The following is a 25,727-nucleotide window of genomic DNA, read 5'->3' as shown; positions in this document are numbered from 1 at the left end:
GACCTTTGACCTTGGTCATGTGACGTGAAACTCATGCAGGATGTTCAGTGATACTTGATTAACCTTATGTATAAGTTTCATGAACTAGGTCCATATATTTTCTAAGTTATGATGACATTTCAAAAACTTAACCTTAGGTTAAGATTTTGATGTTGATTCCCCCAACATGGTCTAAGTTCATTGACCCTAAATGACCTTTGACCTTAGTCATGTGACATGAAACTCAGGCAGGATGTTCAGTAATACTTGATTAACCTTATGGCTAAGTTTCATGAACTAGGTCCATATACTTTCTAAGTTATGCTGTCATTTCAAAAACTTAACCTCAGGTTAAGATTTGGTGTTGACGCCGCCGTCGCCGTCGCCACCGCCGTCGGAAAAGCGGCGCCTATAGTCTCACTCTGCTATGCAGGTGAGACAATAAAACATGTTAATTTGTTATAACAATGAGTACAAAAATTATAGTATCAATACTGCATTGAAATTCACACACATTCTCTTTCAAAATTTTCAGCAATATATCGTTGATGTTTGAACAGGAGCCTTAAAAGGGGATGTGGCAAGAGAATTTTTTTTTTCAAACTTTGCCTATAGCTTTCTTTTTTTCTTTATTTCTTTTTCTTCTTTTATCTATCTACCTCCTTCCTTACCCTTACCCATCCTCCTCCTTCTCTAACATCTCCTTCTTAATCTTCTTCTTCTTGTTCTTCTTCATCTTCTTCTCACCCATTTTTTCACTTCCTTTCTTTTTCACATTCCACATTCCCTCTCGATCCTTTCCTCTGTTCCTTCTTTCTTGGGTATGAAATATGTAATTCCTATCAGAACATTATTCCAAAGATTCCTACTTTTTCCTAATGCCTACAGCAAAACTCTTTGTAAGATTCCTCAAATATTAAATGCATGTATATTCCTACATTCAAACTGGCAAATATTACTGTTTAAGTATAGATAAACGTTACATATTGGATAAATATTTCTACATCATCAAAAATATTACAAAAAAAATGCATTGTTAATGGTACTCCTACCTTTATAAGTATACAAACTTGCTCTCTTGTTCGAGAATTTTTTTTTCCTACCTATACCATTCCACTCTGAACATGAATGTAAACACAGACACCCTCCTTTTTTAAAGTCATTTTGCTATGCCTTCCATTTAGGAGGTTGTTTCATAAAGCTGTTGGTATGTTAAGGCGACCGCACACCTTACGACTGGTTGGCGACTCGATTTCAGAATAAAATGTAGTAGAATTTGATGCTAATATTGAGACTTGGAATATCTTACTGTGTAATGTTCTAAATCATCGTATGAATACCTATGTTCAAATCTGTGACTATGCTATCATCCTCCTTAGAATAAAAGCGAATTCAATATCTAGTCGTAATGACGTCATAACAGTCGTACGATTGACTACGATTTAAAACTAATTTGGCCTTTACTCAAAAATAAAAGCTTGCAATCTTTCAAAATGGTTATATTAGTATTCTTTTAATTGATTTCAACCTCAAATAAAATGATATGTTCCATTCACATTTTCAGAAAATAAGCAAAATGCGATTTGTTCCAAAATCGGATCGCGAACAGTCGTAAGGTGTGCGGTGGCTTTAGGCATGTAAGTAGACATGACTGGTGACCTCATGCTTGTGTTAAGTGATACGCCCTGAAATTCCCATTTTCAACATAATGGGAGTGCATTTTCTGTGACCCTTGACAACTTTGAAAAGTATTAAAGTCACATGGGCGTCGCTGGGAGTAGATGCTGACCCACGCCTTTGTGAAAAGCATTGGAAATACTTGTAACAGAGACATCTTTGCAGGTAAGCAAACTCTGGTGTACCAGCAAGAATTCTTTGGCCATGGCTTCTGAGCTTCGGGCAACGGTCCAGCCAGGGAAAGTGTGGTAATGTATTTTCCATGAGGCAATTTTCAGTGCCATTACATTTTATATTTGTTGTTCATAAATCTTGTTCTACTCTGGGTAATTTTATATCCAAATGGTGTCAAATTCTATATTGAAACACACCATGTATCAATCATTGTGCTTTACTCGACCTAGGCAAGATGAACGAGTACAAGGTAGGATGAGCAGGCAGCTGAAGCTAACCCTATCTAGGCCGGGGTATTTTGGAAGTTCATATGGCCGGGGGGGGGGGGGCCTCCCACGCCCCCTTGAGATCTCGGCCGTCGACCGCACGATTGCGCCGATAATTGGCACACAGTTTGTCTGGGACATAATCTACAAAATTGTATAGTAATTTATTTCATGCGATTTGCTATTAAGTGATTATACTAATATATGCGTGATTAGTATGCGAAATCATACTTTTTACTCTAACTCCCTAAATAATGCTCCAAATGTTCTAATTTTTGGTATAGAAACTCTTTGTGGTGTTCTTAGCAAGTGTACATGAACAAAATTGCGATATCAAATCATTTTCATATGTGTTTTATTTTGCAATTTCTTATGTATTTCTTTGGTTTTTTTACCTTTTGTTTTTCATTGTTTTTTCAACGAAATTTGTTGGGGACTCTTCTGAGATCATAAAAAGCATAAAATTGATACATTCAGACCAGCAAAAATAGAAATAATCATGCATTTATGATGTTTGGTTGAAAACACAATTTGCATTGACTTCGTACACAAAATCATGTTTTTGAGCAATTTTTGGTCTGACATGCACTTACATAATGTTGCGGAATTTCGGAACCACGTACCCGGGTGACGCAAAATTGGTCTCAAAACTTGCGCAAGACTTGAAAATAAAAAGTCAGCGAGCGGCGCGGTAAAAAATTTTCGCGCGGCGAAAATATTGCGCGAATCATTGAGGGGGGCCTCCGAGGCCCCCCCCCCCCGGCCTAGATAGGGAGTAATAACAACGTGCCTCTGAAAATGATTTACACGCAGAAAAGTTTTGAACATGCTCAAAACTTTGTTGCGTGTAATCACCCGCAACTCACCCGCAAAGCTCGCACGGAATGATGTGACAGAGCCTCTATGAATCATACCTTTTATTAATTGATGTTGATTTTGGAAGACAGTGAAAATCAGACTGCCAAACTTAGCTCCAACACATACAGTCTTGCACGGAATGATGTGACAGGGCCTTTATGAATCATATCTTTTTATTAATTGATGTTGATTTTGGAAGACAGTGGGAATCTGGCAACCAAACCTAGCTCCAACACACAATTGGGGTTTACAAACATGTAAAAAGCCATTCCCACTCCAAAAACACCTGTCAACATTTGACTGGGAATTCCCAAACTGGGGTCCGGGTCAACTCGTCATTTGAGACAACTCGGCCCCCGCCAAAATATTAGGTGCCGAGCTGTCCATCAAAAGCCTCTCACTAAACCCTATATGGTAAGATTGATAACAAAATCAAAGAAATCAATTGAAATCATAGCAGAAAACATTACAATTAATTTGTATTCTATAGATACAAATATTTGTCAACAAAATAGTAACCCGATAGTGGACAATTTGTCACCTCATTTTTTGGCAGGGCCGAGTTGTCGCAATTCCTGAGTTAGCTGGCACCCACCAAACAGCTATCATATCTTAGAATTTCCTCTACAGACAAGTCTGGAGGTCATGTTATTGAATATTTGTAGGCTTGTATAAACATCCTTTCAGCTCTCACAGGATACAGGCAGTAGGCAAGGAGCATTCCTCATAATGCTCCATTGAGAAGCTTTCGTCTATCGTCCTCTTCATCAGCTGCTCTGAGACTGGCTGATCGGCAATACCTAAAGCGAGCAAATTGAGTGAGCATCTGACAGAAAGTCAGTCAAGGAAATGTAATGATCAGATCAGTAGAAACATAGAAGTAACTTCGACAAAATCAAGTAATATTCAGAATCATATTTCCCAGACAGAATTTAGCCCTTACAAATTACAAATTTCAAGAAGTTAACTATTTGGGGGTTGAATAGAATGTGATTATCAGAGGGAAAGGTATACCCTAAGCTAGATCATAGTACATAAAAAAATTCCTTCATAAAATAGGTTAATCACTGTTATCATAATTATCTGGGGTGGTATTCTGAGGTCATTTTATCTTTTAAATATATTATATTTTATCTCTTAAAATGAAATTGGTATTCTGAGATGTCATTTTATAATTATCTGAACTTTTGGCAAAGGTCAAGTACTATACCACTGATAAGACACATATTTGACAGTCCGATGTTTACTATTGTGTAGATCTAGATACATGTACAAAGCTAATGGCCAAGGCCTATACATGTACGTGCATGAGACACATATTGTACAATAGAATGATCTATGAATATTTCAAAAGAAAATTAGGTTATTTGATAATTTGTTGAAGAGGACACAGATTTGGCCTGTCACTGGGATTTTATCATGTCATACATCAATCTGCAAATGTTAAGAGGTCTACAGAAGTCAAGGCCATCATGCAAATGGAGGCTACGGAGGGTACCGTCATCATACACTGATCCAAATACATTTAAACATCACTGCCAATGCCTAATGATTTGAATAGATTTATTGGAATTGTGATGCTCACAGGTAATAATACAAACACAACAAATAGAAATCAAGCAAAAATTATGATGACAGTTAATGTATCAAGTTAAATCAGCAAAATGACGGTACAGTTAAATTATTTATTCTTCATACATGTTACTGAAATCATTTATTCATTTTATTTATTTATTGATATATTCATATTCCACAAATCATCAAAGTACATTTTGTAATAAATCATTTTTACAATGAAAAGATTCATCAACTGCATAACGCATGCAGGATTGAAACGTACCAATGAAATGAAAAAAGTGGAGGGGCCTATACTGAAAAGCAAGGCTTGTAAGATGTAGACCCCTATCAAAATTTTATACAAGGGTAATATGATATAAGTAGAGTAAAAAAAATCAGCAGATTTCTATAAATTTATGTAGATATAAACACTAACACAAATGTATATACATATACACTATATACAAAATTGAATATTGACTTAAAAATAATCAACGGTAGTGTTGATAAGTATGAAGTTCACAAAATATTTGATTGAATCGATAAGAATTCAGAAAAAATTTTGAAGAGTAATTTAAATTGGTTCAGATTAGCTGCCTCTTTTATTATTACTATGTCCAGAGAATTCCAGAGTTTTGGTCCTGTGAAAAATACAGTTTTGCTAGAAAATACTGTTCTACTTTTAGGTAAGTGATAGTCATCTGACTGTCTCGTATTATATGAATGCAAAGTATTGTTTCTCATAAATTTCTTTTGTAGGGCATTGGGTACACTATTTTTATCTAGCTGATACATGAATTGGAATAGTTGTAAGCGGTACAGGTCACTGACTTTAAGGATGTATTTCTGATGAAACAATTCATCCGTATGAGCTCTAAAGGACATATTGCATATATCATTCTCAGTACTTTTTTCTGAAGTGGCAAGACTTTCTTGAGAGGTATTACCCCAAGCCAGAATCCCATTATTAAGATATGAAAGAATTATTGCACAATACAACATGGATAGCACCTGTGCTATAAAACATAGTTTGCTTCTTGTGGAGAGCACGGAAAGGAATGCCATATTGAATGCTACAATGTGCCGTCCAAAACTTAAAACCAGCCTTTGATTTTTTTTTTGCACCACCTTGACTGCATCTTAAAATACTTGCTTTCTTACCTTACATGCAGATGCATGGGCCCGTATTCTGAAGTCAGGTTTAGCTTAGACCATGGTCTAACTCCGTGCTAAAATTATGGGAAGCCAAAAGTGTCAATTTTTTTCATTAAGTTGTACATGTATGTTTCTCATGTGTACTGTGCTCTTTCCTGGTTCTTCAATGGTAAAGGCAATCATCTATTTATACTACCTAGACAATTATTAATGAATTGAGAGCCACATGAGCTGAAATATGATATCTCTACCGTCAGTGATTTATGTAACAATTGGCTATCCATACTTAAACCACAACTTTAAACCCGAGTTTAAAGGAGAATGAAACCCTTGAAACCAGCTGAATCCATATCAAAGAGAAAAATCAAAGAAACATATTGTTGAAAGTTTGAGGAAGATTGAATGAATAATAAGAAAGTTATGAGCATTTGAATATTGAGATCACTAATGCCATGTAGATCCTCCTATTGGCAATGCGACCAAGATCTGTGATGTCACACACGTATAACTCCCTCATTACTTTAGTACTTATTTCACTTATATTCTCACTTTTATAGAGTCTATCACAAGGTGAGGTGTTCTCTTTATGAGAGGACAAGTACAGAGGTTTCACAACATTATATCATTGATGAATCGTTTGCCATATGATTAGAATGAGCAAAAAGAGATGTTTTGGGGTATATTTTCAGTGTCCAAAAGGGGAGAGTTGTTCATCTGTGACATCATAGATCTTGGTCGCATTGCCTATGGGAGGATCTCCATAGCATTAGTGATCTCGACATTCAAATGCTCATAACTCTTCTATCGCTAGTCCTATTTTACTCAAACTTTTGTTGATCTTATTCTTTGACTTTTCTGCTTTCACAAAAGCTAACTTGCTCCAAGAGTTTCATTCTCCTTTAAGTTAAACCCGACTTCAGAATACGGGCCATGCAGTCTTCAATAGGCAAATAAGACTAATTTTGACATTTGAAATGTTTTCATTTCTTTAGTTTTATAAACTAAAGACAACAGAGCTCTTTAGACTGAGTGTGCATGATGAAGGGCCAAATGACATCTTTTACATTTACTGATCAAGTACATGTAAATCATCCATCGATATGAAAAGGATACAATACAGTCGAAGAAGAGTGTCCCGAGACTGCCGACAAGCCAAGGTAAATGCCTGATGAGAAAGACTATCGACGTATCCTCCATGAGTATCGATGCACCATAGAAGACGTTACCGGTCACCGTTAAGATGAACATTAAGATGGATACGCCCTCTACCGACTGTCTTCGATACTGTGGGAGGCAATGGTTGCAGATAACATTGTTAAAGTACTGGAATACATTTACGAATATAATATTCAACCATTTATAATTCTAGTACACATACTGTACTTAAAGATCCTGACCGGACCCAAAAGTGAAATTGACATAATCATTTACCGATCAAAACTACAAAAAAAAGCAATGCAAATGCATTTTCACCACTTGTAAAATGAGTTATTTTGCACATGACCTTTTGCTACCCTTTCCCACCCCCCCCCCCCAAAAAAAAAGCAGTTGGCTTCTATTAGCTCTTTGTATATAGTTCAGAGACATGTTGGGTGGTTTTAAGATTAGGTCTACGGATTCCTTGCAACAGACTTGAAATAGCCTCAGAATACCAACCAAGGCAAGCAAATTATACTTACATTCTGTATCAGTTGAGGTATCCTGGATGCCACATAGAAAACACCTGACAGACAGCCACACACATACCCAAATATATCTAATGAATCCTGGAAGAATTAATGGAAGAAAACCGTTAATAAGGGATTGTTCAACAATGTACATGAATTAGTTGATGTATCCTTATTCAGATCCAATAAAGAATACAAATGATTATGTACTCCGACAGAGAATCAAATTACATACATGTATATCTAAGAGATCATTGTGAAATAACGGGAGAAATCAGCAAAAGGAAAGAATTATATTCAAGTACAAGTCACTTGGTATTAGATGTCAGTAAATCTTTTATAAGTTGATGTATTTAATGGACTTTGAGAGGTTTCAATGCAAGAAATATGATTTCACAACCGAACGCTGCAACCGACTACTAGTATGCCATCGGAACGGGGCAAGGTCAGATGACCACAACCACTAGCTTGAGTTCCAGCTCAGAAATGTTTGTTTGATTGTTTGGTATATTCTGTTGTTCTTGTACTGTTCCTTAAATGTGATCCTTTTTCTAGTTCTTTCTTGCTTTGCTTGCTTACTTGCAATTCCACCCCTCCCCATTTTTTTTCTTCTTCCTTTTTGGCAACTCTACATCCCCCTTCTTATTTTTTGTATCCTGTATCCGGCTCCAATACACACGTCACATAATAAAACTTTCACTTTCTGAATACCCTCAGACCTAAAGAGGATATGACAGCTGAATTAAAGTACTTACAAGCAAGTGGTAATATTAACTCATTGACAAATACTGAAGATACATCTATACCTGTATGCTTCCATATAGTTTTCTTATGATCTCTCTACAATTTTGTTCGAGAAAAAAATTGACACTTTCTCATTTTATAGTAGTATGATGCTTTACAGAAGACAAAAGGCATGATGAAGGACTCTCGTTTCTAAATAGATATTCTGTATTGTGAAGAGAATTCAAGAAATCCTTTCCTAGAAAAAAGTGTAAATGTTCTAAATTTTGATTGAAATCATATTTGGTATCACTTGTGTTCATGTCCTTTGAAAAATACTACTACTAAAAATAATAACAACATGCTTATAGCACATATCACTGCCAAATGCGTCCCCATGCGCTCAATTGGATATCATTACCCTGGCTTTAGCCCAGCAGCCTTTAACAGCGCGTTAACATTTCAAGGAATAAATTCCTGCCAGCTACCGATTCACCTCACCTGGGTTTGAGTGCAGCACAATGTGGATGAATCTCTTGCCGAAGGGAATAACGCCATGGCTGGGATTCGACCCCATGACCCTCTGTTTCAAAGTCAGAAGACTAATCCACTGGCCACAACGCTCCACACTATTAATACTATTAACATCCAAAAGCACCATTTTCACATGACTCTCAACTGCTTTACAAAGGTTTCGCAAGGACATGAATGTAAATGGCAAAGTCTAACATTTGCATTTTATGCGACAATAGTGTGCAAAACATGCGCTATAATTAAGGGACATTTCTTCATTTTATGTGCTTCCACTACACTAATGTGGGTGCGTCGTGGTCTAGAGGTTCTGACTCTCGCCTTTCAAACAGAGGGTCATCCACACTTTGCTGCACTCGACCCAGGTGAGGTGAATGGGTGCCCGAGCTAAAGCCGGGGTAATAATAGCAAGCACTATGTATCCTCGGGCAAAAAGCGCTATATAAATCCAGCTATCATTATTATTATTAATGTTGAGATTTCTCCCAGGAAGGCTGACGAACTTCTCTAATGCAACTGTGCTATTACATGTATCTTCCCCATTTCAATGTACCAAGAAATTCAGGCTACTGCACAATCCTTTGTATGCCTGAACTTTTTTTTTTTCATTTCCTTCTTTCACAACTAAAACCCTTCAAAATCTTTAACTACTCAGACTAAAACACTTGAAGCAACATCATATCTTCATATGGTTTTACTCTCATTGAATTGAGTGATTTTGTAAAGAGGATATGCTTCAGGAAGTCAAGGGTATCAAATTATGGTTCATTACTAACATACATGTATGATGCTCTAATATCCTGCAGGTAGTTTTTAATTTGATTAATTTGATGGAACAAGGCCAAGTTTGTGAATCGCAAAGATATTTTGCAAATGATACAACTTCTTCTGCCGTAGGGGTCGCCTCCCCTCATCACATGGCCTTTGTAAAGCGGTTGTGATTTTTTTTACCGCGCCGCTCACTGACTTTTACTTTCCAGTCTTGCGCATCTTTTGAGACCAAATTTGTGAACCCTACGTACGTGGTTCCGAAATTACGCAGCATTTTGTACATGTACATGTGTGTAAGCGCATGTCAGACCCAAAATTGCTCAAAAACGTAATTCAGTCTACAAAGTCAATGCAAATTGTGTTCTTCAACCAAAAATCATAAATATATGATTATATGAACTTTTGTTTAATAGTTTAAATGGATTTATTCTATGCTATTTATGATCGAAAAGGGTCCCCGACAAAGTTCATTGGAAAAAAACAATAAGAAACAAAGGTTTGAAAAAACAGAGAAATACATAAGAATTCAAAAAACAATAAAATACATAGGAAATCAATTACATTTTGGCAACTTTTTATTGATATTTGTTAGAAATGTAGAAATTGATCCTCTCACCAAGAATTAGCATTCTACTAATTATATAAAGTGAGTTAAAGGCAAAAACATATACAAAAAAAAAATTTAGGGCAAATTTCATACGCTTGTTTGCATAATTAATTAATTAGAAAATGTAAACAATTATATTTTGGAAAATTTTACTATACAGTCTTGCAGTTTACATCCGGCTCTATGCGCGTGCGAATTTTCGCCGCGATCGCGCAATCAGCGGCCAAGATCTGAGGGTAGGCAAGTAGGTACCATCTCATTGTTCTACAGTTAAAAGTATCTGGTGTAATAGTAAGAAATGATAATTCAATACAGTTTGGATGGTTGAAAAAAAATAAACATCATCATCATCCCATACCCATATTTAGATGATGATCATCATTGTCATCTACCCGGTAGTCCTAGTCCTAGATGAAGACATATTAAAGCCTGTTAACTCCCAGTCGCTTCTTGTGGGATTATTGTTGCTAAAAATTACTACTTTATGAGCTTGTGTGAGGTTTTTTTTTCACAAGTTTAATTAGAAACCCTAAAACCTGTCACTTTTGACTTGTACATGTACATAAAGTACTACAAATGCATGGAACTAATATTTTGTCCTTTATTTTCACCTAATTCTACCCAAATCTGTTCATGGCCAAACTCCAAATATTAACCCTCAGATCCCGTGTTCTTCCGAGGACATACATACATACATACATGTACATCCACACCTTATTAAGTACAAGGTCCATGTGTGTTTACTAAAGCATTCAAACATGCGGCTTGAGAGACAATGGATATTGAGACAATACAATGTAGGTGTTGATATATATCACATGTGGGTTGGTAAACTAATGATTTTGTTGGGATAACAAACAGGGAAATGATGACACATCCATGGGTCATCTGACAGCACACCCATTAAAGGGATGGTCCGGGCTGGAAATATTTATATCTTAATACACAGAGTAGAATTCACTGAGCAAAATGCCGAAAATTTCATCAAAATTAGATAAAAAATAATAAAGTTATTGAAGTTTATTAAAACTATAGCAATATTTTGTGAAAACAGTCGTCATGAATGTTCATTAGGTGGGCTGATGTCACATCCCCACTTTCCGTTTTCTTCTTATATAAAATCATAATTTTTTCATTATTTCAGACTTGTGTGAATAATATGTCTCCCTTACAATGAAAAAAGTTGCAGCAATAAATATCTAATGCACTAAATCAGTTGTCAATCCAATTTTTCTAGTTCTTGGAGGAAAAAAATTGAATAAACCTAATTTCATATAATACAAAAGAACAAGTGGGGATGTGACATCATCAGCCCACCTAATGAATATTCATGATGACTGTTTTCACAAAATATTGCTAAACTTTAAAATTCAATAACTCTGTTATTTCTTATCCGATTTTGATGAATTTTTTTTAATTTTTTTTTATTTAGCTATAAATACTTCCAGCCCGGACCATCCCTTTAATACTGCAAAGACATTTTTTTTAACCACTCTACATATACATTCAACTGAATTTTACTTTTGTTCTCCTTTTCATTTCTTACATGGGGGTTCTGTGTAGGAGTGATAATGGGGTTCATGTTTAATGATCAGTTTGGGTCCTGGTTTTCCCTACCCCCCCCCCCACCCCCCTTTCCTTTTTTTTTCTACAGGTATCATTTCCCGTTCCTTCATCACATGTATTCATGATACTAAATGTTTTTTTTTTTTATGAGTGAGTGTATATATTCAAATATTTACTTAGAATAGCATATGATCTTCATATTTTTGTTCTTAAATGTGTAAACAGTCATGTTTATCATTCTCTGTACTGCTGGGGATTTTGACATTTCTTTGATAGTTTGATTGCACAATAAAATCCAATATTCATTTATAGGTTTATAGCCCCTTCTGTGGTCCTATTACAATAGACACTGTCTTTATATACATGTACATGCATTTCTTATGTATCTTATCACTGCGCAAGTATATCACATTTATCAGTCTCTGGACTGCTGGGGATTTTGACATTTCTTTGATAGTTTGATTGCACAATAAAATCCAATATTCATTTATAGGTTTTATAGCCCCTTCTGTGGTCCTAAATACAATAGACACTGTCTTTATATTTCCTTTAATAAAACACCCTTTTCCCCTTTTTAAACAGACCTGTTCTGTTAAATTGCAGAAAATTCCTGTTTTGTGAATTTACAGAATGATTCTGTTATTGCTTTCTGCAAAATCTTCTTCTTTTTTTTCCTGTAAAATCAGGTTTTTTTTAACAGTGTGCACTTTGACCACCTATTATACATGTACATATCAAGAACAAAATAGATCATGTACTTTATGTCTTCGACATGCCTGTGTTACTATCAGCTGATAAGATCAAGGTAAAAGGGAAATGACATATTACTTCCTACGGAATGACCTGAGCAGACAATTGGTATGCAACTGGTTTCCTTGTGATTGACGTGTCATGTGAGGATGTGTAGGAACATCGACAGGAATTTATAATCATATCTTCTTCAAACTAAATACAGTGAATAAAGAAAAGGCACTGAAAATATGATCAATATTTGATGTTTATCCTAATTTTTTTATCAAGTTCAAGGCAAGACAATGAATTACAGAAAAATAAATGAATAAAAATAAAATGAAATGAAAATAAGACAATAAAGGAAAAAACAAACAATAACATATAAATATATCAATAAAACAATTTTGAATAACAAAATGCAAAAAGATAAAATAACTATATTACCTACAATGAAAAAGAAATAAACATGCTCATGTTAACAGACCTGCCAACCTTCTACAACCAAAAAAAGAATTCTTAGAAGGAAAAAGTATTTTTTGACAAAAAGGAGTATTTTTAAAAATTTGGCTCAAACAATAACAATCGCCAGCCTGTTGTAGTGAGATCGGTAAAAAAACATGTGAAATGACTCTACTTGAAAATTCACCCTTTTAAACATGTGCTCGTAGGCGAGAATTTACTTGTTCTTTTCATGCAATAAGATACTGGCCCGACTGTGATTTCTACTGGTCTGGGACTGTCGGACCGGCGCTAGTGTCCCGCGCTGTGTATAATACATACTCCATGATCAGAATTTTTTTTTTTTTAGTAATAAATCATACAAAAAAAGTATTGGTGTATTCATACCAAAAAAGAGGAACAAATGCTCTAAAGAGGGAATGGTTGGCATGTCTGTGTTAAGGGAAAGCAAATGGGCATTGCATAAAGTGAGAATAAAAACAAGTGGCAATTCACTAGTAAATTATCTTAAATTTCCAACCAAATGTATTCTAAGATCATACTCACAAAGAAAACACAATATGGCGTGTGCTTGTAGTACAATAAGCATGATATATCGGTACTGTTGCCATTGGTGACCGACAGGAGAGACCTGCCCACAGAGCTCGACCTGTAAGGAGATGACCCTTGACCTTGTTGCCACGGTAATGAGATAAGCAGGGAGGTTGAGAGGAGGAAAGTACAGCAGTAGATAATGTGAGAATGATCTTGATTCCCGTTTTGGATGGCTGGATGGGTTTGCGATGAATCTAGAGAGGAGAATGAAGACGTTTAAATTCTATTCGTTCAAAGAATGTAAATTCTATTTTAAATAGGTACCGTCACTGAGCAAAATGAGCAATACTGATAAAAACTTAAATATAAAAATTTTGAGAAAAAAAATTGAACGCTATCTGTTAACATACTGAAAAAATTATTTGACTGATATATCACCTAAAAAACACTGCTTTCTTTCAATGATACATATATACATGTATCTTATTTGGACCATAAAATTAAGGAAGCAAAGCCAAAAGTTTTAATACTTTATGTAATCAGAGGCCGCGGAATCAGGGGGGGAGATGGCTGGGTGGGCTTCAGCCCTCCCCCCCTGCCTTTATTTCCAAACCATGTACAAACACGTAAAACAAGACCATCTGACTGTGATATTTTTTAAGGCCAGCCCCCCCCCCCTTTCAACATCGTTCCACGGCCCCTGGTAATAGCTTTAATACCATAAAGATGACATACATGTATGTAAATGTACATACGTACATTACAAGATACAGAAGAAAAATTCATCAGTGTAAAATGTCAACCGAGACAAATTTACTCATGAAAGCTGTTCGTAAGATACGAATGACTTTACGCACGACTGGTGATCCTTTCTTGTGCTATGCGACATCCCTATGTAATTGAGTTATGACCTAAGAACAGGTTCCAGTCGTGCGTAAAGTCGTTCGTAACTTTACGAACGGCTTTATGAAACACCCACCAGGGACCCCATCACTGAAGAATGGCATTCAAAGATATCAGAGCTTGTCAACATTCATACCTACAACGTGGACCTTCTTCTTTTTATTCCTGACGTAATAATATGTGAACTGTGAAATGATAAGGGCATCCATGACCAAGTAGTAAACGGCAGTCGCAAACTGAAAAGAAAAAGAAGTCAATTAACAACTTATAAAGGAAACTTTCTTACATGTACGTCAACTTGAATGCTTTTAGAGAAGAAACAAAACATTTCTGTCTGACACCCCCCCCCCCAAAAAAAATAAGGTTCTTAATGTACATAGTGTACAATTTTTTTTTTTAATATTTATCAGGCTTATTTTACAATTTAGTACAAATTCCAAAGCAGAAGCATCACTCCTTTTTTTGCTACTCCCGGAATATTAAAGACGAGTAAGGAGGCGTAGCTCTTGACACTGGGGCCATTTCATGAAGTTGGTCAGTTTACATGTATGGACAACATTACACATGACTAGAGTACCTTCTTGTGCTAAGTGTGAGATAAATGTAAATTTCCTCTGTCCACGCCTTAAATTCATTTCCAGGACAAGGTATCTTTTAAAGCCAATTTTTTTATATACAGTATATGGAGCATTAACACCCTCTGATGTCAGCATTCATAAGCTTACTATTTATGTCAATTACTTTGTGTTAAGAAAAAACTTTGATCATACTTGTATCTTTCTCACAGCTGTGATCTCGGAAAGAGTTCCATATGCACCCGCCACCAAAAACTTCCGGTTTGTTCACTTCAGATTTTTCTATCATTTTTTTTTTACTGTTGCTTACCAGTACCTTAGTTGGGACTCGAACTCACCTCATTTTATCTGCAGTCAAGACCTCTTCCCGCTATGCTAGCGAGAAGCGCTGATACCGGAAGGGGTATTTTAATGATTATCAGCCGATAGTTTGACTAGTCTTGACTCACACACCCTTTACCGACTAAATAAACCGATGTCTATGGACAATTACCGGTACACGCACTAGATCCTGCTCGAAATTTGTCGGAATAAAGCCATATTTTGATATGTATTTCCACTCCCCCATCATAGATGTTCTATATTAGGGCTAGATATATCATTCTGAACCTTCTCCATGTTTTTATTTTCAATTTTAGTGGGGGGTGCATATGGAACTCTTGCCACGATTTCCAAGGGAAAGGTATATGAATTAAATTCTTAGCATGGCTTTGATCATATTTACCTGTGTTGGAAGTTGTGAAGTCAGAATACATCCTACAAGATTAGATAAATCACCAAACATCCAGAGAATGAGGAAAGACGGGGCGATCGCTTCATCCATTTTACCTCGTTTGTAGTTCTCATAGAATTGCCTGGATTGGAGAATGGTTGTTAACAAATCTTAATAGAACCTAGAAAATGAACTCAAGAAGAAGTAGATTTTTAACATTTTACCATCTATCAGGATATTTGTCGACAAATAATAAACATAAAATATTGGTTCCAAATATGTACATCATACAGCTCACATGGTTGTCCTAGAGTGTACACGTATATAACTTTCAGGATCTTCAGGCTCAACAAATGGAATACCTGACAGATTTATTCATCAAGTGCTAGTCATTCATTGTCATCACTGACAAGCCTTCCACCATCACCATCATCATCATCACCATTATGTTCATCATTATAATTATCATCCTCATAATCGTCATCATCATCATCATCACCATCATTACCATCATCACCATTATCAACATACATGTAAATGCCATTATCATTATCATCACCATCATCATCGTCGTCACTGACAACCCCACCACCTCAACATCTTCATCATCATTATTACCATTCTCCTCATCATTATTATAATTATCATCATCATCATCAAGTATCATTATCCTCATCATAATCATCATCATCACAATGATCATTATCCTCATCATCACCATTATCAACATCACTGCCATTATCATCACCATCATCATCACCGTCACTGACAACCCCACCACCTCAACATCATTATCATCACCATTCTCCTCCTCATCATTATTAGTATAATTAATATGTAAATTTTATTCTTTAAATTATTTTTTATTAAAAATAGAGCATGAAAAATGAAAATTTTCTTGCCATATTACTTTCCACCAACAGAGGGCGTACACAAAAATATGCCCAAAATTCAAGTTTTTGAGCGCTCTGGTCAATTAAAAAATTATTCTAAATTACTAATGAAAATTGAATTGCAACTGTTTGGAAATGAATAATTTTGGTCACAAAAGTGATATTTTCATGATTTTTTAAAGTGTGTGCTAAAGACAGCATTGGCATACCTTAGTCCTACCTGTATATTCTCCACAGGCAGGATGGTAGCAGTGAACCAGTGCTGCTATCCATAACCACCATCTGGATACATGTACATGTCACGTAACCAACCTTATCTGATCATCATGATCTCAATCATTATTGATCACTAATTTTTTAGCCTCGTTTTCACCATACCCACCACCATAATCATTATCAATCGAAGCATTTTCTTCATCATCATTTATAATCAGCACTACCCATACCATTACCATCAGTGCAATAAGGATCAGTTCATCAATTCAATTCAATCTTTATTTCGCAAAATAAGATAAAAATACAAAGAAACATCAAATAATGTGATTAGATAATAAAATAAATTGCGTGGCTTTCCATGAAGGTTATAAGAAACCTGTAAGGCTGGATCGCCAAAACATAGTAAAACGACAACAATATTGAATTAAAAAAAACAGAATGTCATATCATTATAGTAAATACAATGTAGGAAAAAGGAGGAAAAAAACAACAACAAAGAATACAAAAAGACACGAATCGAAGGAGGGGGGGGGTAGATATAGTACAAGTAATGCATTGATATCAACTGCGAAAATTAATAATCATTTACTAGAAAATTTTTGTACTGTTTTCTAAAGGATGATATAAATTGTGAATTAGTTATTATTTGGGGAATCTCGTTCCATTGTTTGGGACCTACATAACTCAATGATTTAGCTTCGTGACTAGACTTGATAGACCATAAATGAAATTTATTGGAAGAACGGGTATTATGATTATGAACTTGATTATTGTATTGAAAAAGATCTGAAAAAGGAGTGGGTAACAACCTCTTCTTGTACTTATACATAAATATTGCGAGTTCTTGCTTATTAATATCATATATATTAAGTAAAGACAATTTCTTAAATAAAGGTGCGGATGGTGCTAGGTAATGGGAATTGGTAATTATTCTTAAACATTTCTTTTGAATTTTGAATATTGAGTCCAATTCATATGAGGTAACATGATTACAGGCTACTCACGGGAACATGACAACAATCCAGCAAAGAATCTGGAGGAGTCCCAGGATGAACCCTGTGTACTCGACAGCATCCGTCACGCATTCATGGAAGCTATTCCAAATCCAAGGCACGTAGCCAGGCTCGGCAGTACAGTTGACATGTCTCTGGCCATAATCGTAGAGCTCATAGTTAGATCCTTTCGCAAAGGAAAGAAGCTTCATCGGCGAGATGTGGATTGCCATCTTCTCTGACCTTGATTAACGCTGAACTGCAAGAATCTGCCAAGTGGAAAAATGGTTACGGTGTGTACTAATACTGTAGAAGCCTTAATATTATTGATAATATCAACCTACATGTAGGCTAATTCTACATTCAATTTAAGCATTGTGACTATAAAGCTACAAAAAGTTAGCCATGATGTATCCTGACTCGTCTAACAAACAAGCTAGCTCGTCTGTCATCCATGAAATAAAGCCCTCTCTTAAGATTCTGGCTTCCTCCAAAAGCCTCCAGTGTGTACTCAATGTTGCTCTCTCTTTGTACAGAATCAGACTGACTGCATGTAAGAGCACAGTGAATTGTTATAGATTGGTTACTTAAACCAGAATAGTGCCAATCGGCCCTTATGCAGTTTCGCACCAGCCGACTACGAGCAAATTTTCGCACCAGTAATTGTTCACAAATGTCATAGCAAGTCTCTATCACAGTTCAAGGTCAATATGCCCACCGCTTTTCCGAGTATTGCAATCGGGAATGGCTGTATTTCAGCTCAATCTCGACGTCAAAAGTAAAATTTGCATTCAGACACAGTATCGCTTTACTTGGCATGAGCATGCTTGGCTTTACCGTAGTGTTGATACATGTATGGAATGAAGTTAGTGACCAAATGTGAGATCTTCATGCAGCAGCTCGTCCGTTTCTTCAAAGCAAAGCACTTTGGCATGAATTTCTTATCTCTATCTTCAGTCCATATAGAAATTACGGGGAAGCCAAAAGCAAGATATGCCTGAGAATTTGAATGATGAAGTCAAGAAAAAAGCCAAACTGCTCCCAATCGCAATATTTTAAAAAGCGGTGGTTATATTATAATTTAAATTATTGTATTGACTTTGAAATTGAGAGACTCGCTACATGTAGCTGCTGCATGTACATGTACACGTAGACTAACCTGAGTCACTCACACAGTGTGAGGTTAGTATTAGTATACTAACTTTGCACAAAGAACGTTTGGCAGTGGATTTGACTAGTGGATCGCGCGTGCTGCGACACCACTTCTGGCGTCCACAGCACACTTCTATGGCTTGATTTTTCTGTGCGCGGCGGAACGTAATGAACAGGGTCTACAAGAGTCTCAGTCTAACATTAACAACATTATCAATTTTTGAGAGTAGGCCTACTGACAAGTGTAGACCAAAAGCTTCAGCTCTGTTACATTTGTATATTATTATTGGTTGTCCCGCTGAACTCTGTTGGCTCCACTCACCAATTACAGAGACTGAAGGTTTAACTCAATCTGTACAGGGACTCAATGGCCATATCATATGTTTATGTATTAAGTTCGGATAAACCAGGGAAGTAGAAGTTGCACAGCCGAAGCCACTGTTTTTTTTTCCTAATTATGTTTATTTTTCCCGTTTTGGTGCATTTCAGGCCAAAACGGAATAATAATCTTTATTTTGGTCCAGTTCTTTTTATATATTTTTAATTTATGAAATAAACACAAAAATCGATGAGCCCCATCGGGGGGATTCTGCATTGTTAACCCCCTAATGGCGGCTACACGATCGTGAGCCGTCTGTCAGTGTCATCAATCATGTCTGTGCACGACTCGAGGTCGAGGCAGGAGAAATTTAACAAATAAAAAAAATGTTTAAAAACTCCTCGAAACAGACGGCTGCCAGCCATGCCAGCTGTTCATCAAAAATTTGATGAAGATCCAACTGCTGCAGCTGCACTAACCATGCGCATACCGTATAGTCACGTATTGTATTACCGGACACTATTATGATTCCGGACGCGCATATTACTGCGTTCTAAAACAAATTCGTACCGTAAGACTTCCGCAATTCAATTTCACAGAGCAATACATAGAACAAGATTGCAAAAACAAGTCGAAAAATCCAACTTTTACCTAATTATCTCTAAAAATGACAGAAAATGCTTAAAATATCATATAACATAGTTTTGTATTAACAATTGATATATTTTCTAACGGAAATATGGGCCTGATTTGCCGAATTTCAATCTCGTCCACTCCTTCGATCGAATGATGAGGTGTGGTGTATTGTGGGTGATCGTCGACGGCTAGTTCTCAAGGTACCCGTGCGCGAGGTTTACCGTGAGTAGAGCCGTCGATCGGCAGCGCATCGATAGAACTTGATGAGCGTCACGTTACGAACGCGAGCATATTATTATTGGAAAGTGCCATGGAACATGCAACTAACACAAGACAAAATAAAATAAGTTATCAAACACGAATTTATTACCAACATCTGCTCAGATTCGATATAAAAAAGCAAATAATACTTAGAATTTACTCATGATATGATTATGATATAAGAAGAAAAAAATCAAAAAAATTTGTTCTTACATCATTATAATCAAGGATATCTTTACCCGTCCGGCGCGCGTCCGGAATCATGATGTAATTTGTTGCGCACGAAAATAATTGTTTTTCGTGGAGGGGTATGCGGCAAGTGCGATGCAAAGAAAATGGTTGGTAAATATAAAATAATTTTATCATATTCATAATTTTCATAATATTTGGAATAGCAAGTGTGAATTTTTCTTGATTGTATTTCCTGTAGTTGTCATTTTTAAAGCACTGAAATAAAGGTGTCCGGCAATAGGATACACTGCCATATAGTAATACCTTTAATCAGGAGACGTCCTGCGGTGCACAGCCGGGCCGGTCTTCCGTCTCTGACTCTGCTCCTCGCAGCGGCACTGCCACTGCACTGGCCACTGCACTGACTGCCACTGCCAGTGCCAGTGCCACTCGCTCGCCGCTTCCTGAAGTGAAAAGCTGAAATCCGAGTTGAGTAAAAATCCCCTGTGTACTTGACCAAAGTCACACGATCGTTGTAAAAGTGATGGTTACGCCGAATATATACCGAATTCATCTATTTCAAACAAATCACAATAGTTTTAATCTCCAAGATTTGTGCAGAATGCAGTGAGTTAGACCATGGACCTATTTATTTCAGTCATGCAATCACAATCGCTTTTGTGTACACCGTAAAATCATGTGACCATGACTTGGTCACGGGATCAAAAAGCCGATTGACATGATCCTAGAGTAGTCTAAAAGTCAAAACCCTATTCTATTCTAATCACTAGCGTACCTACGGGGGGGGGCAGTCTGCCCCCCCCCCTGACGAGTCACAACCCATGCAAAAGACGTATCCATGCCCCCCCCGACGAGCTTGAAGACCTTTTTTGCCCCCCCCCCCCTGACGAGTTTGAAGACCGTATTTGCCCCCCCCTGACGAGCTTGAAGACCTTTTTTTTTTTTTTTTTTTTTTTTTTTTTTTTTTTTTTTTGCTTGTCAAATTTTTTTCGGTACGAATTCCTTTATTTTGAGTGAAGACATTTTTTTTTTTTTTTTTTTTTTTTTGCTTGTCAAATTTTTTGTCCGACGGTTTTGCCCCCCCTGTGGAAAATCCTAGGTACACCACTGATTCTAATGCATAGGCGGCGGAAGCTGGGGGGGGGGGTCCTGTCCCCACCTAACTTTGAGGTGGGGGACGGACCCCCCCTAACATTTCTGTTGATAACTTTTTTTTTGCTTGGCAATTTTGTTTCCTGCGTGGCCTCTCTTAAATTCAGGTGGCCCCTCCTAAAATTTTGGTTGATAACCTTTTTTTATTTTTGGCCAGTCAATTTTTTTACCTGTGTCCAGGCGCGGATCCAGGGGGCACAAGGGGCATCATTACGGTGCCCCCCCCCTTGAGAAGAAAAACCGAGGTGTGTCCCCCCCCCCCACCCTTTTGAAATTGAAGACCTTTTTTTTTATGTATTTAAGTACTTAAGTCTTTTTTGGCTTGTCAAAATTTGCCCCCCCCCCCTTTGAAAAATTCTGGATCCGCCCCTGCCTGTGTCCGGTCCATCCCTAAATAAGCCAGTTCGTATCCTTTCTGCGCATGATCAAAAGATTCTACGCATGATCAGAGGAAGGTCATTTTTACTAAAGTGACATGGTGGTTTAAAATCTAATGAGATAAGCACCAACTTTGATGTCTTGATTATTCATATATTCTTTTGAATTGTGGTTTTCATTTACATCCACAGAAGACAACAACGCGTCCACGAACGACTGGTTTTCACAGTTTGTCAAGTACATTGTGCAACATGCTATGATGATATGCATTCAAAGTAGGAATGCAACAAATTTATTTATTTATTTATTTATTTATTTATTGATATATTCATATTCCACAATCATCAAAGTACATTTATAATAAATCATTTTAACACTGAAAAAAATGCATAACACACAGGATTGAAACGTAGCAATGAAATGAAAAAAGTGGAGGGGCCTACTAAAAAGCAAAGCTTGTAAAATGTAGACCCCCTATCAAAATTTTATACAAGGGTAATATGATATAAGTAGAGTAAAATAATCAGCAAAATTCGATAAAATTATATATAAACACTGTAACACAAATGTATTTACACTATATACAAAATTAAATATTGACTTTAAAATAATCAATACTACCGTGGGTAAGTATGAGGTTCACAAAATATTTGATTGAATCAATAAAAATTCAGAATAAATTTTTTGATGAGTAATTTAAATCGGTTTAGATTAGCTGCCTCTTTTATTACTCTGTCCAGAGAATTCCAGAGTTTTGGTCCTGTGAAAAATACAGTTTTGCTAGAAAATACTGTTCTACTTTTGGGTAAGTGATAGTCATTTGAATGTCTCGTATTATATGAATGTAAAGTATTGTTTTTCATAAATTTCTTTTGTAGGACATTAGGTACACTATTTCTATCTAGCTGATACATGAATTGGAATAGTTGCAAGCGGTACAGGTCATTGACTTTAAGGATACGTTTATGACGAAACAATTCATCTGTATGAGCTCTAAAGGACATATTGCATATTATTCTCAGTACTTTTTTCTGAAGTAGCAAGACTTTATTGAGTCTCGTTTGAGAGGCATTACCCCATGCCAGAATTCCATAATTAAGATATGGTAGAATTAATGCACAATACAACATGGATAGCGCCTGTGCTGGAAGAGCGTTTTTAAGCTTATTGATGACTCCAATATTTCTTGCCACAGTTTTGCAAATATTGTCATGGTGACAAATACCTTCATAAAGTGTGCATTGGTGTGCTATTATAGTCACCTGGTCTATTCAATTTCTTCATCCTGCTATGTAAGGCATGCTAACGTAATATCTTGCTTTGAAATCTGCCTATCATAATGAAAGAAATGAAAGGTCATTTGACCGAACATTGTCCATGAGTAACTACGAACTGGTCTATTTCAAATGGACCCCCCCCCCTAATTTTTTTGGCTTCCGCGCCGCCAATGATGATCTAATGTACAGCTGGATTTCACTCAAAGAATTTTGCTTGTAATGAAAAACAAAAGAAATAGTGAATGGGGACTTCATCAGTGTCCCCTCGTATATACCGACCAGGATGTACATTGTATTTTATTTTTTTAATAGTTTCTTTAACCATATAAAATTATAGACTAGTGAAACTTGTCATAACTTTCTACATCCGATTTTTAGGCCATGCTCATTTTTATGCTTGTTGATTTTTTGTCTCTTTTTTATTCAAGTCAACTTTGATTTGAATACCAATAGAGATGAGCCAGAGCAGAACGGAGCAGAACTATTATGCAGGCTGGAGATATTTATATCTCAATAAATAGAGTAAAATTCACAAAGCAAAACGCTGCAAATTTTATCAAAATCTGATAACCAATAGCGAAGTTATTGAATTTTTAAGTTACATGTAAGCAATATTTTGTGAAAATAGTGATATGCACAGCATCATGAATAGGTGGGCTGATGATGTCACATCCCCACCTTCCTTATCATGTGAAATCAAATCATTTTCACACATAATTATGTGTGATTGATATTATGTGACCCTTATAATGAAATAACTTAAAGTTGCAGCAATGAATATCTAATGCACTTACTCAGTTTTCAATCCAATGTTTTTAGTTTTAGAAGGAAAAAAAAAACGTAATTTCATATTTAAAAAAATACAAAAGAACAAGTGGGGATATAACATCATCAATTTGCTCATTTACTCATGAAGACAAGCCTAATACCGCGGGAATAATGAAAAACTGTCATAACTTTGTTATTCCCGGATTTTGATCAAATTTTCAGAGTATTATTTGTCTGATTTTTCTTTATCTGTTCAAATCATTTATTCTCAGCCCGGAGTATCCCTTAAGTCCGACAAGTCCTTTCATGAAACGCTCTTCTGATGGGGAGCATTTCATGAGCGGCCTTGCACGTTTATACCATAGAGTTATATATATACGTATTTAACTTTATGGTTAATACCTATAGCTGTCAGATAAAACAGGATGTACGTCGCCTCTGACAAGTACGGTACGTCCTTACATGAAACGCTCCCCTGTATGGGCACTATCCAGTGGCGTACGCAGGCAGGGATGGTTGACAGATCAGAGGATCAACTCCCCCCTTTTTTTTTATACCTACCCCCCTAAGAATTCAAAATACCCCTCCCCCTAAAAGATGCATGTTGAATTAAGACCCTTTTTTCTGCTTGTCAATTTTTTTAGAGGTATATACGATCAACGACGTAAAATTTGTAAAGACCTTTTTTTTTGGGGGGGGGGCCCTTATAAAAATCGCCAATGGTATTTGAATGGTGGCGAATGGTAGTTGAATGGTGATCTGAATGGTAAATGGTACGCGAATGGTATTTAATTGGTGTTTCAATGGTAAGTTCTTAATGGTAAGTGGTAGTTTATGGTAGTTGAATGGTGATCTGAATGGTAAATGGTACGCGAATGGTATTTAAGTGGTGTTTCAATGGTAAGTTCTTAATGGTAATTGGTAGTTTATTTAATGGTAAATGGTATACCATATACCCAATGGTGTCTCAGTGGTATGTGTCTAATGGTATGATTGGTATGATGAATGGTATACCATACCCAATGGTGTCTCAGTGGTGTACAATGGTGTCTCAGTAGTATGTGCCTCTAATGGTATGATTGGTATGATGAATGGTATACCATATACCCAATGGTGTCTCAGTGGTATTCAATGGTGTCTCAGTAGTATGTTCCTCTAATGGTATGATTTGTATGGTGAATGGTATACCATATACCAATGGTGTCTCAGTTGTATACAATGGTGTCTCAGTAGTATGTGCCTCTAATGGTATGATTGGTATGATGAATGGTATACCATACCCAATGGTGCCTCAGTGGTATACAATGGTGTCTCAGACTCTCAGTAGTATATGTGCCTCTAATGGTATGATTGGTATGGTGAATGGTATACCATATACCAATGGTGTCTCAGTGGTATACAATGGTGTCTCAGTAGTATGTGCCTCTAATGGTATGATTGGTATACCATATACCCAATGGTGTCTCAGTCGTATTCAATGGTGTCTCAGTAGTATGTGCCTCTATAATGATATGATTGGTATGGTGAATGGTATACCATAAACCCAATGGTGTCTCAGTGGTGTCCAATAGTCTCAGTGGTATATGTGTAATGGTATACCATATGCCCAATATGGTGTCTCAGTAGCATGTGCCTATATAGTGGTATAATTAATGGATAGTTGTTGGATAATTGTAACGCAATTGTGGCTTAGCGGTGTGTGCCTAATGAATGCTATTTATGTTAATGGTGAATGGTATGCCCGATTGCATTACCCAATAACATAATTCCGAAGATTTAAAGAAAAAAAAAATCAAAGATTAAAAATTAGAATTATTAAAATTTTTTAGTTGTGACTTTTATGCGAGCAGCTTCCCCAAATCAGGCCCATTCGCTCATGATGGCAAACATGGTCTGTTGCATTCTTTTAAATTGTCTTTGTCTTTATTAAGTAAAAGGCCTATATGTGTTTAAATATCATTGAACCAGTGCTTAAAATACAATACTATTAATTTGTTATATTTTACAATTGTACATATTACCTTCTAAATTAGTATCCCTTAAGT

The 25,727-nt window shown here is 36.3% G+C and overlaps 1 protein-coding gene across 2 annotated transcripts; it reads right to left on the bottom strand.

Moving 5' to 3' along the window:
- Positions 1 to 2,135: 2,135 nt before the first annotated feature.
- Positions 2,136 to 20,798, bottom strand: LOC129276475 (lysosomal amino acid transporter 1 homolog). Of its 2 annotated transcripts, none has more exons than XM_064109097.1 (8): positions 20,411 to 20,798; positions 17,560 to 17,816; positions 15,459 to 15,588; positions 14,296 to 14,395; positions 13,269 to 13,510; positions 7,346 to 7,432; positions 6,780 to 6,950; positions 2,136 to 3,780 (listed from the first exon to the last, which is right to left on the bottom strand). In XM_064109097.1, the coding sequence occupies exons 2-8, from the start codon at positions 17,778 to 17,780 to the stop codon at positions 3,679 to 3,681; spliced, it is 1,053 nt and encodes a 350-aa protein (XP_063965167.1). In that variant the 5' UTR covers positions 17,781 to 17,816; positions 20,411 to 20,798; the 3' UTR covers positions 2,136 to 3,678. The 2 variants fall into 2 exon arrangements, 1 of the variants encoding a protein (XP_063965167.1); XR_010295639.1 differs by lacking the exon at positions 2,136 to 3,780 and adding an exon at positions 5,791 to 5,995 and having other exon boundaries at positions 6,577 to 6,950; positions 20,411 to 20,785.
- Between the last annotated feature and the right edge of the window lie 4,929 nt (positions 20,799 to 25,727).

This window comes from Lytechinus pictus, chromosome 14 (assembly GCF_037042905.1).
Source record: "Lytechinus pictus isolate F3 Inbred chromosome 14, Lp3.0, whole genome shotgun sequence".
Taxonomy (NCBI): domain Eukaryota; kingdom Metazoa; phylum Echinodermata; class Echinoidea; order Temnopleuroida; family Toxopneustidae; genus Lytechinus; species Lytechinus pictus.
The sequence above is the reverse complement of the archived record's forward strand: the minus strand, read 5'-3'. Positions and strand labels throughout refer to the sequence as shown.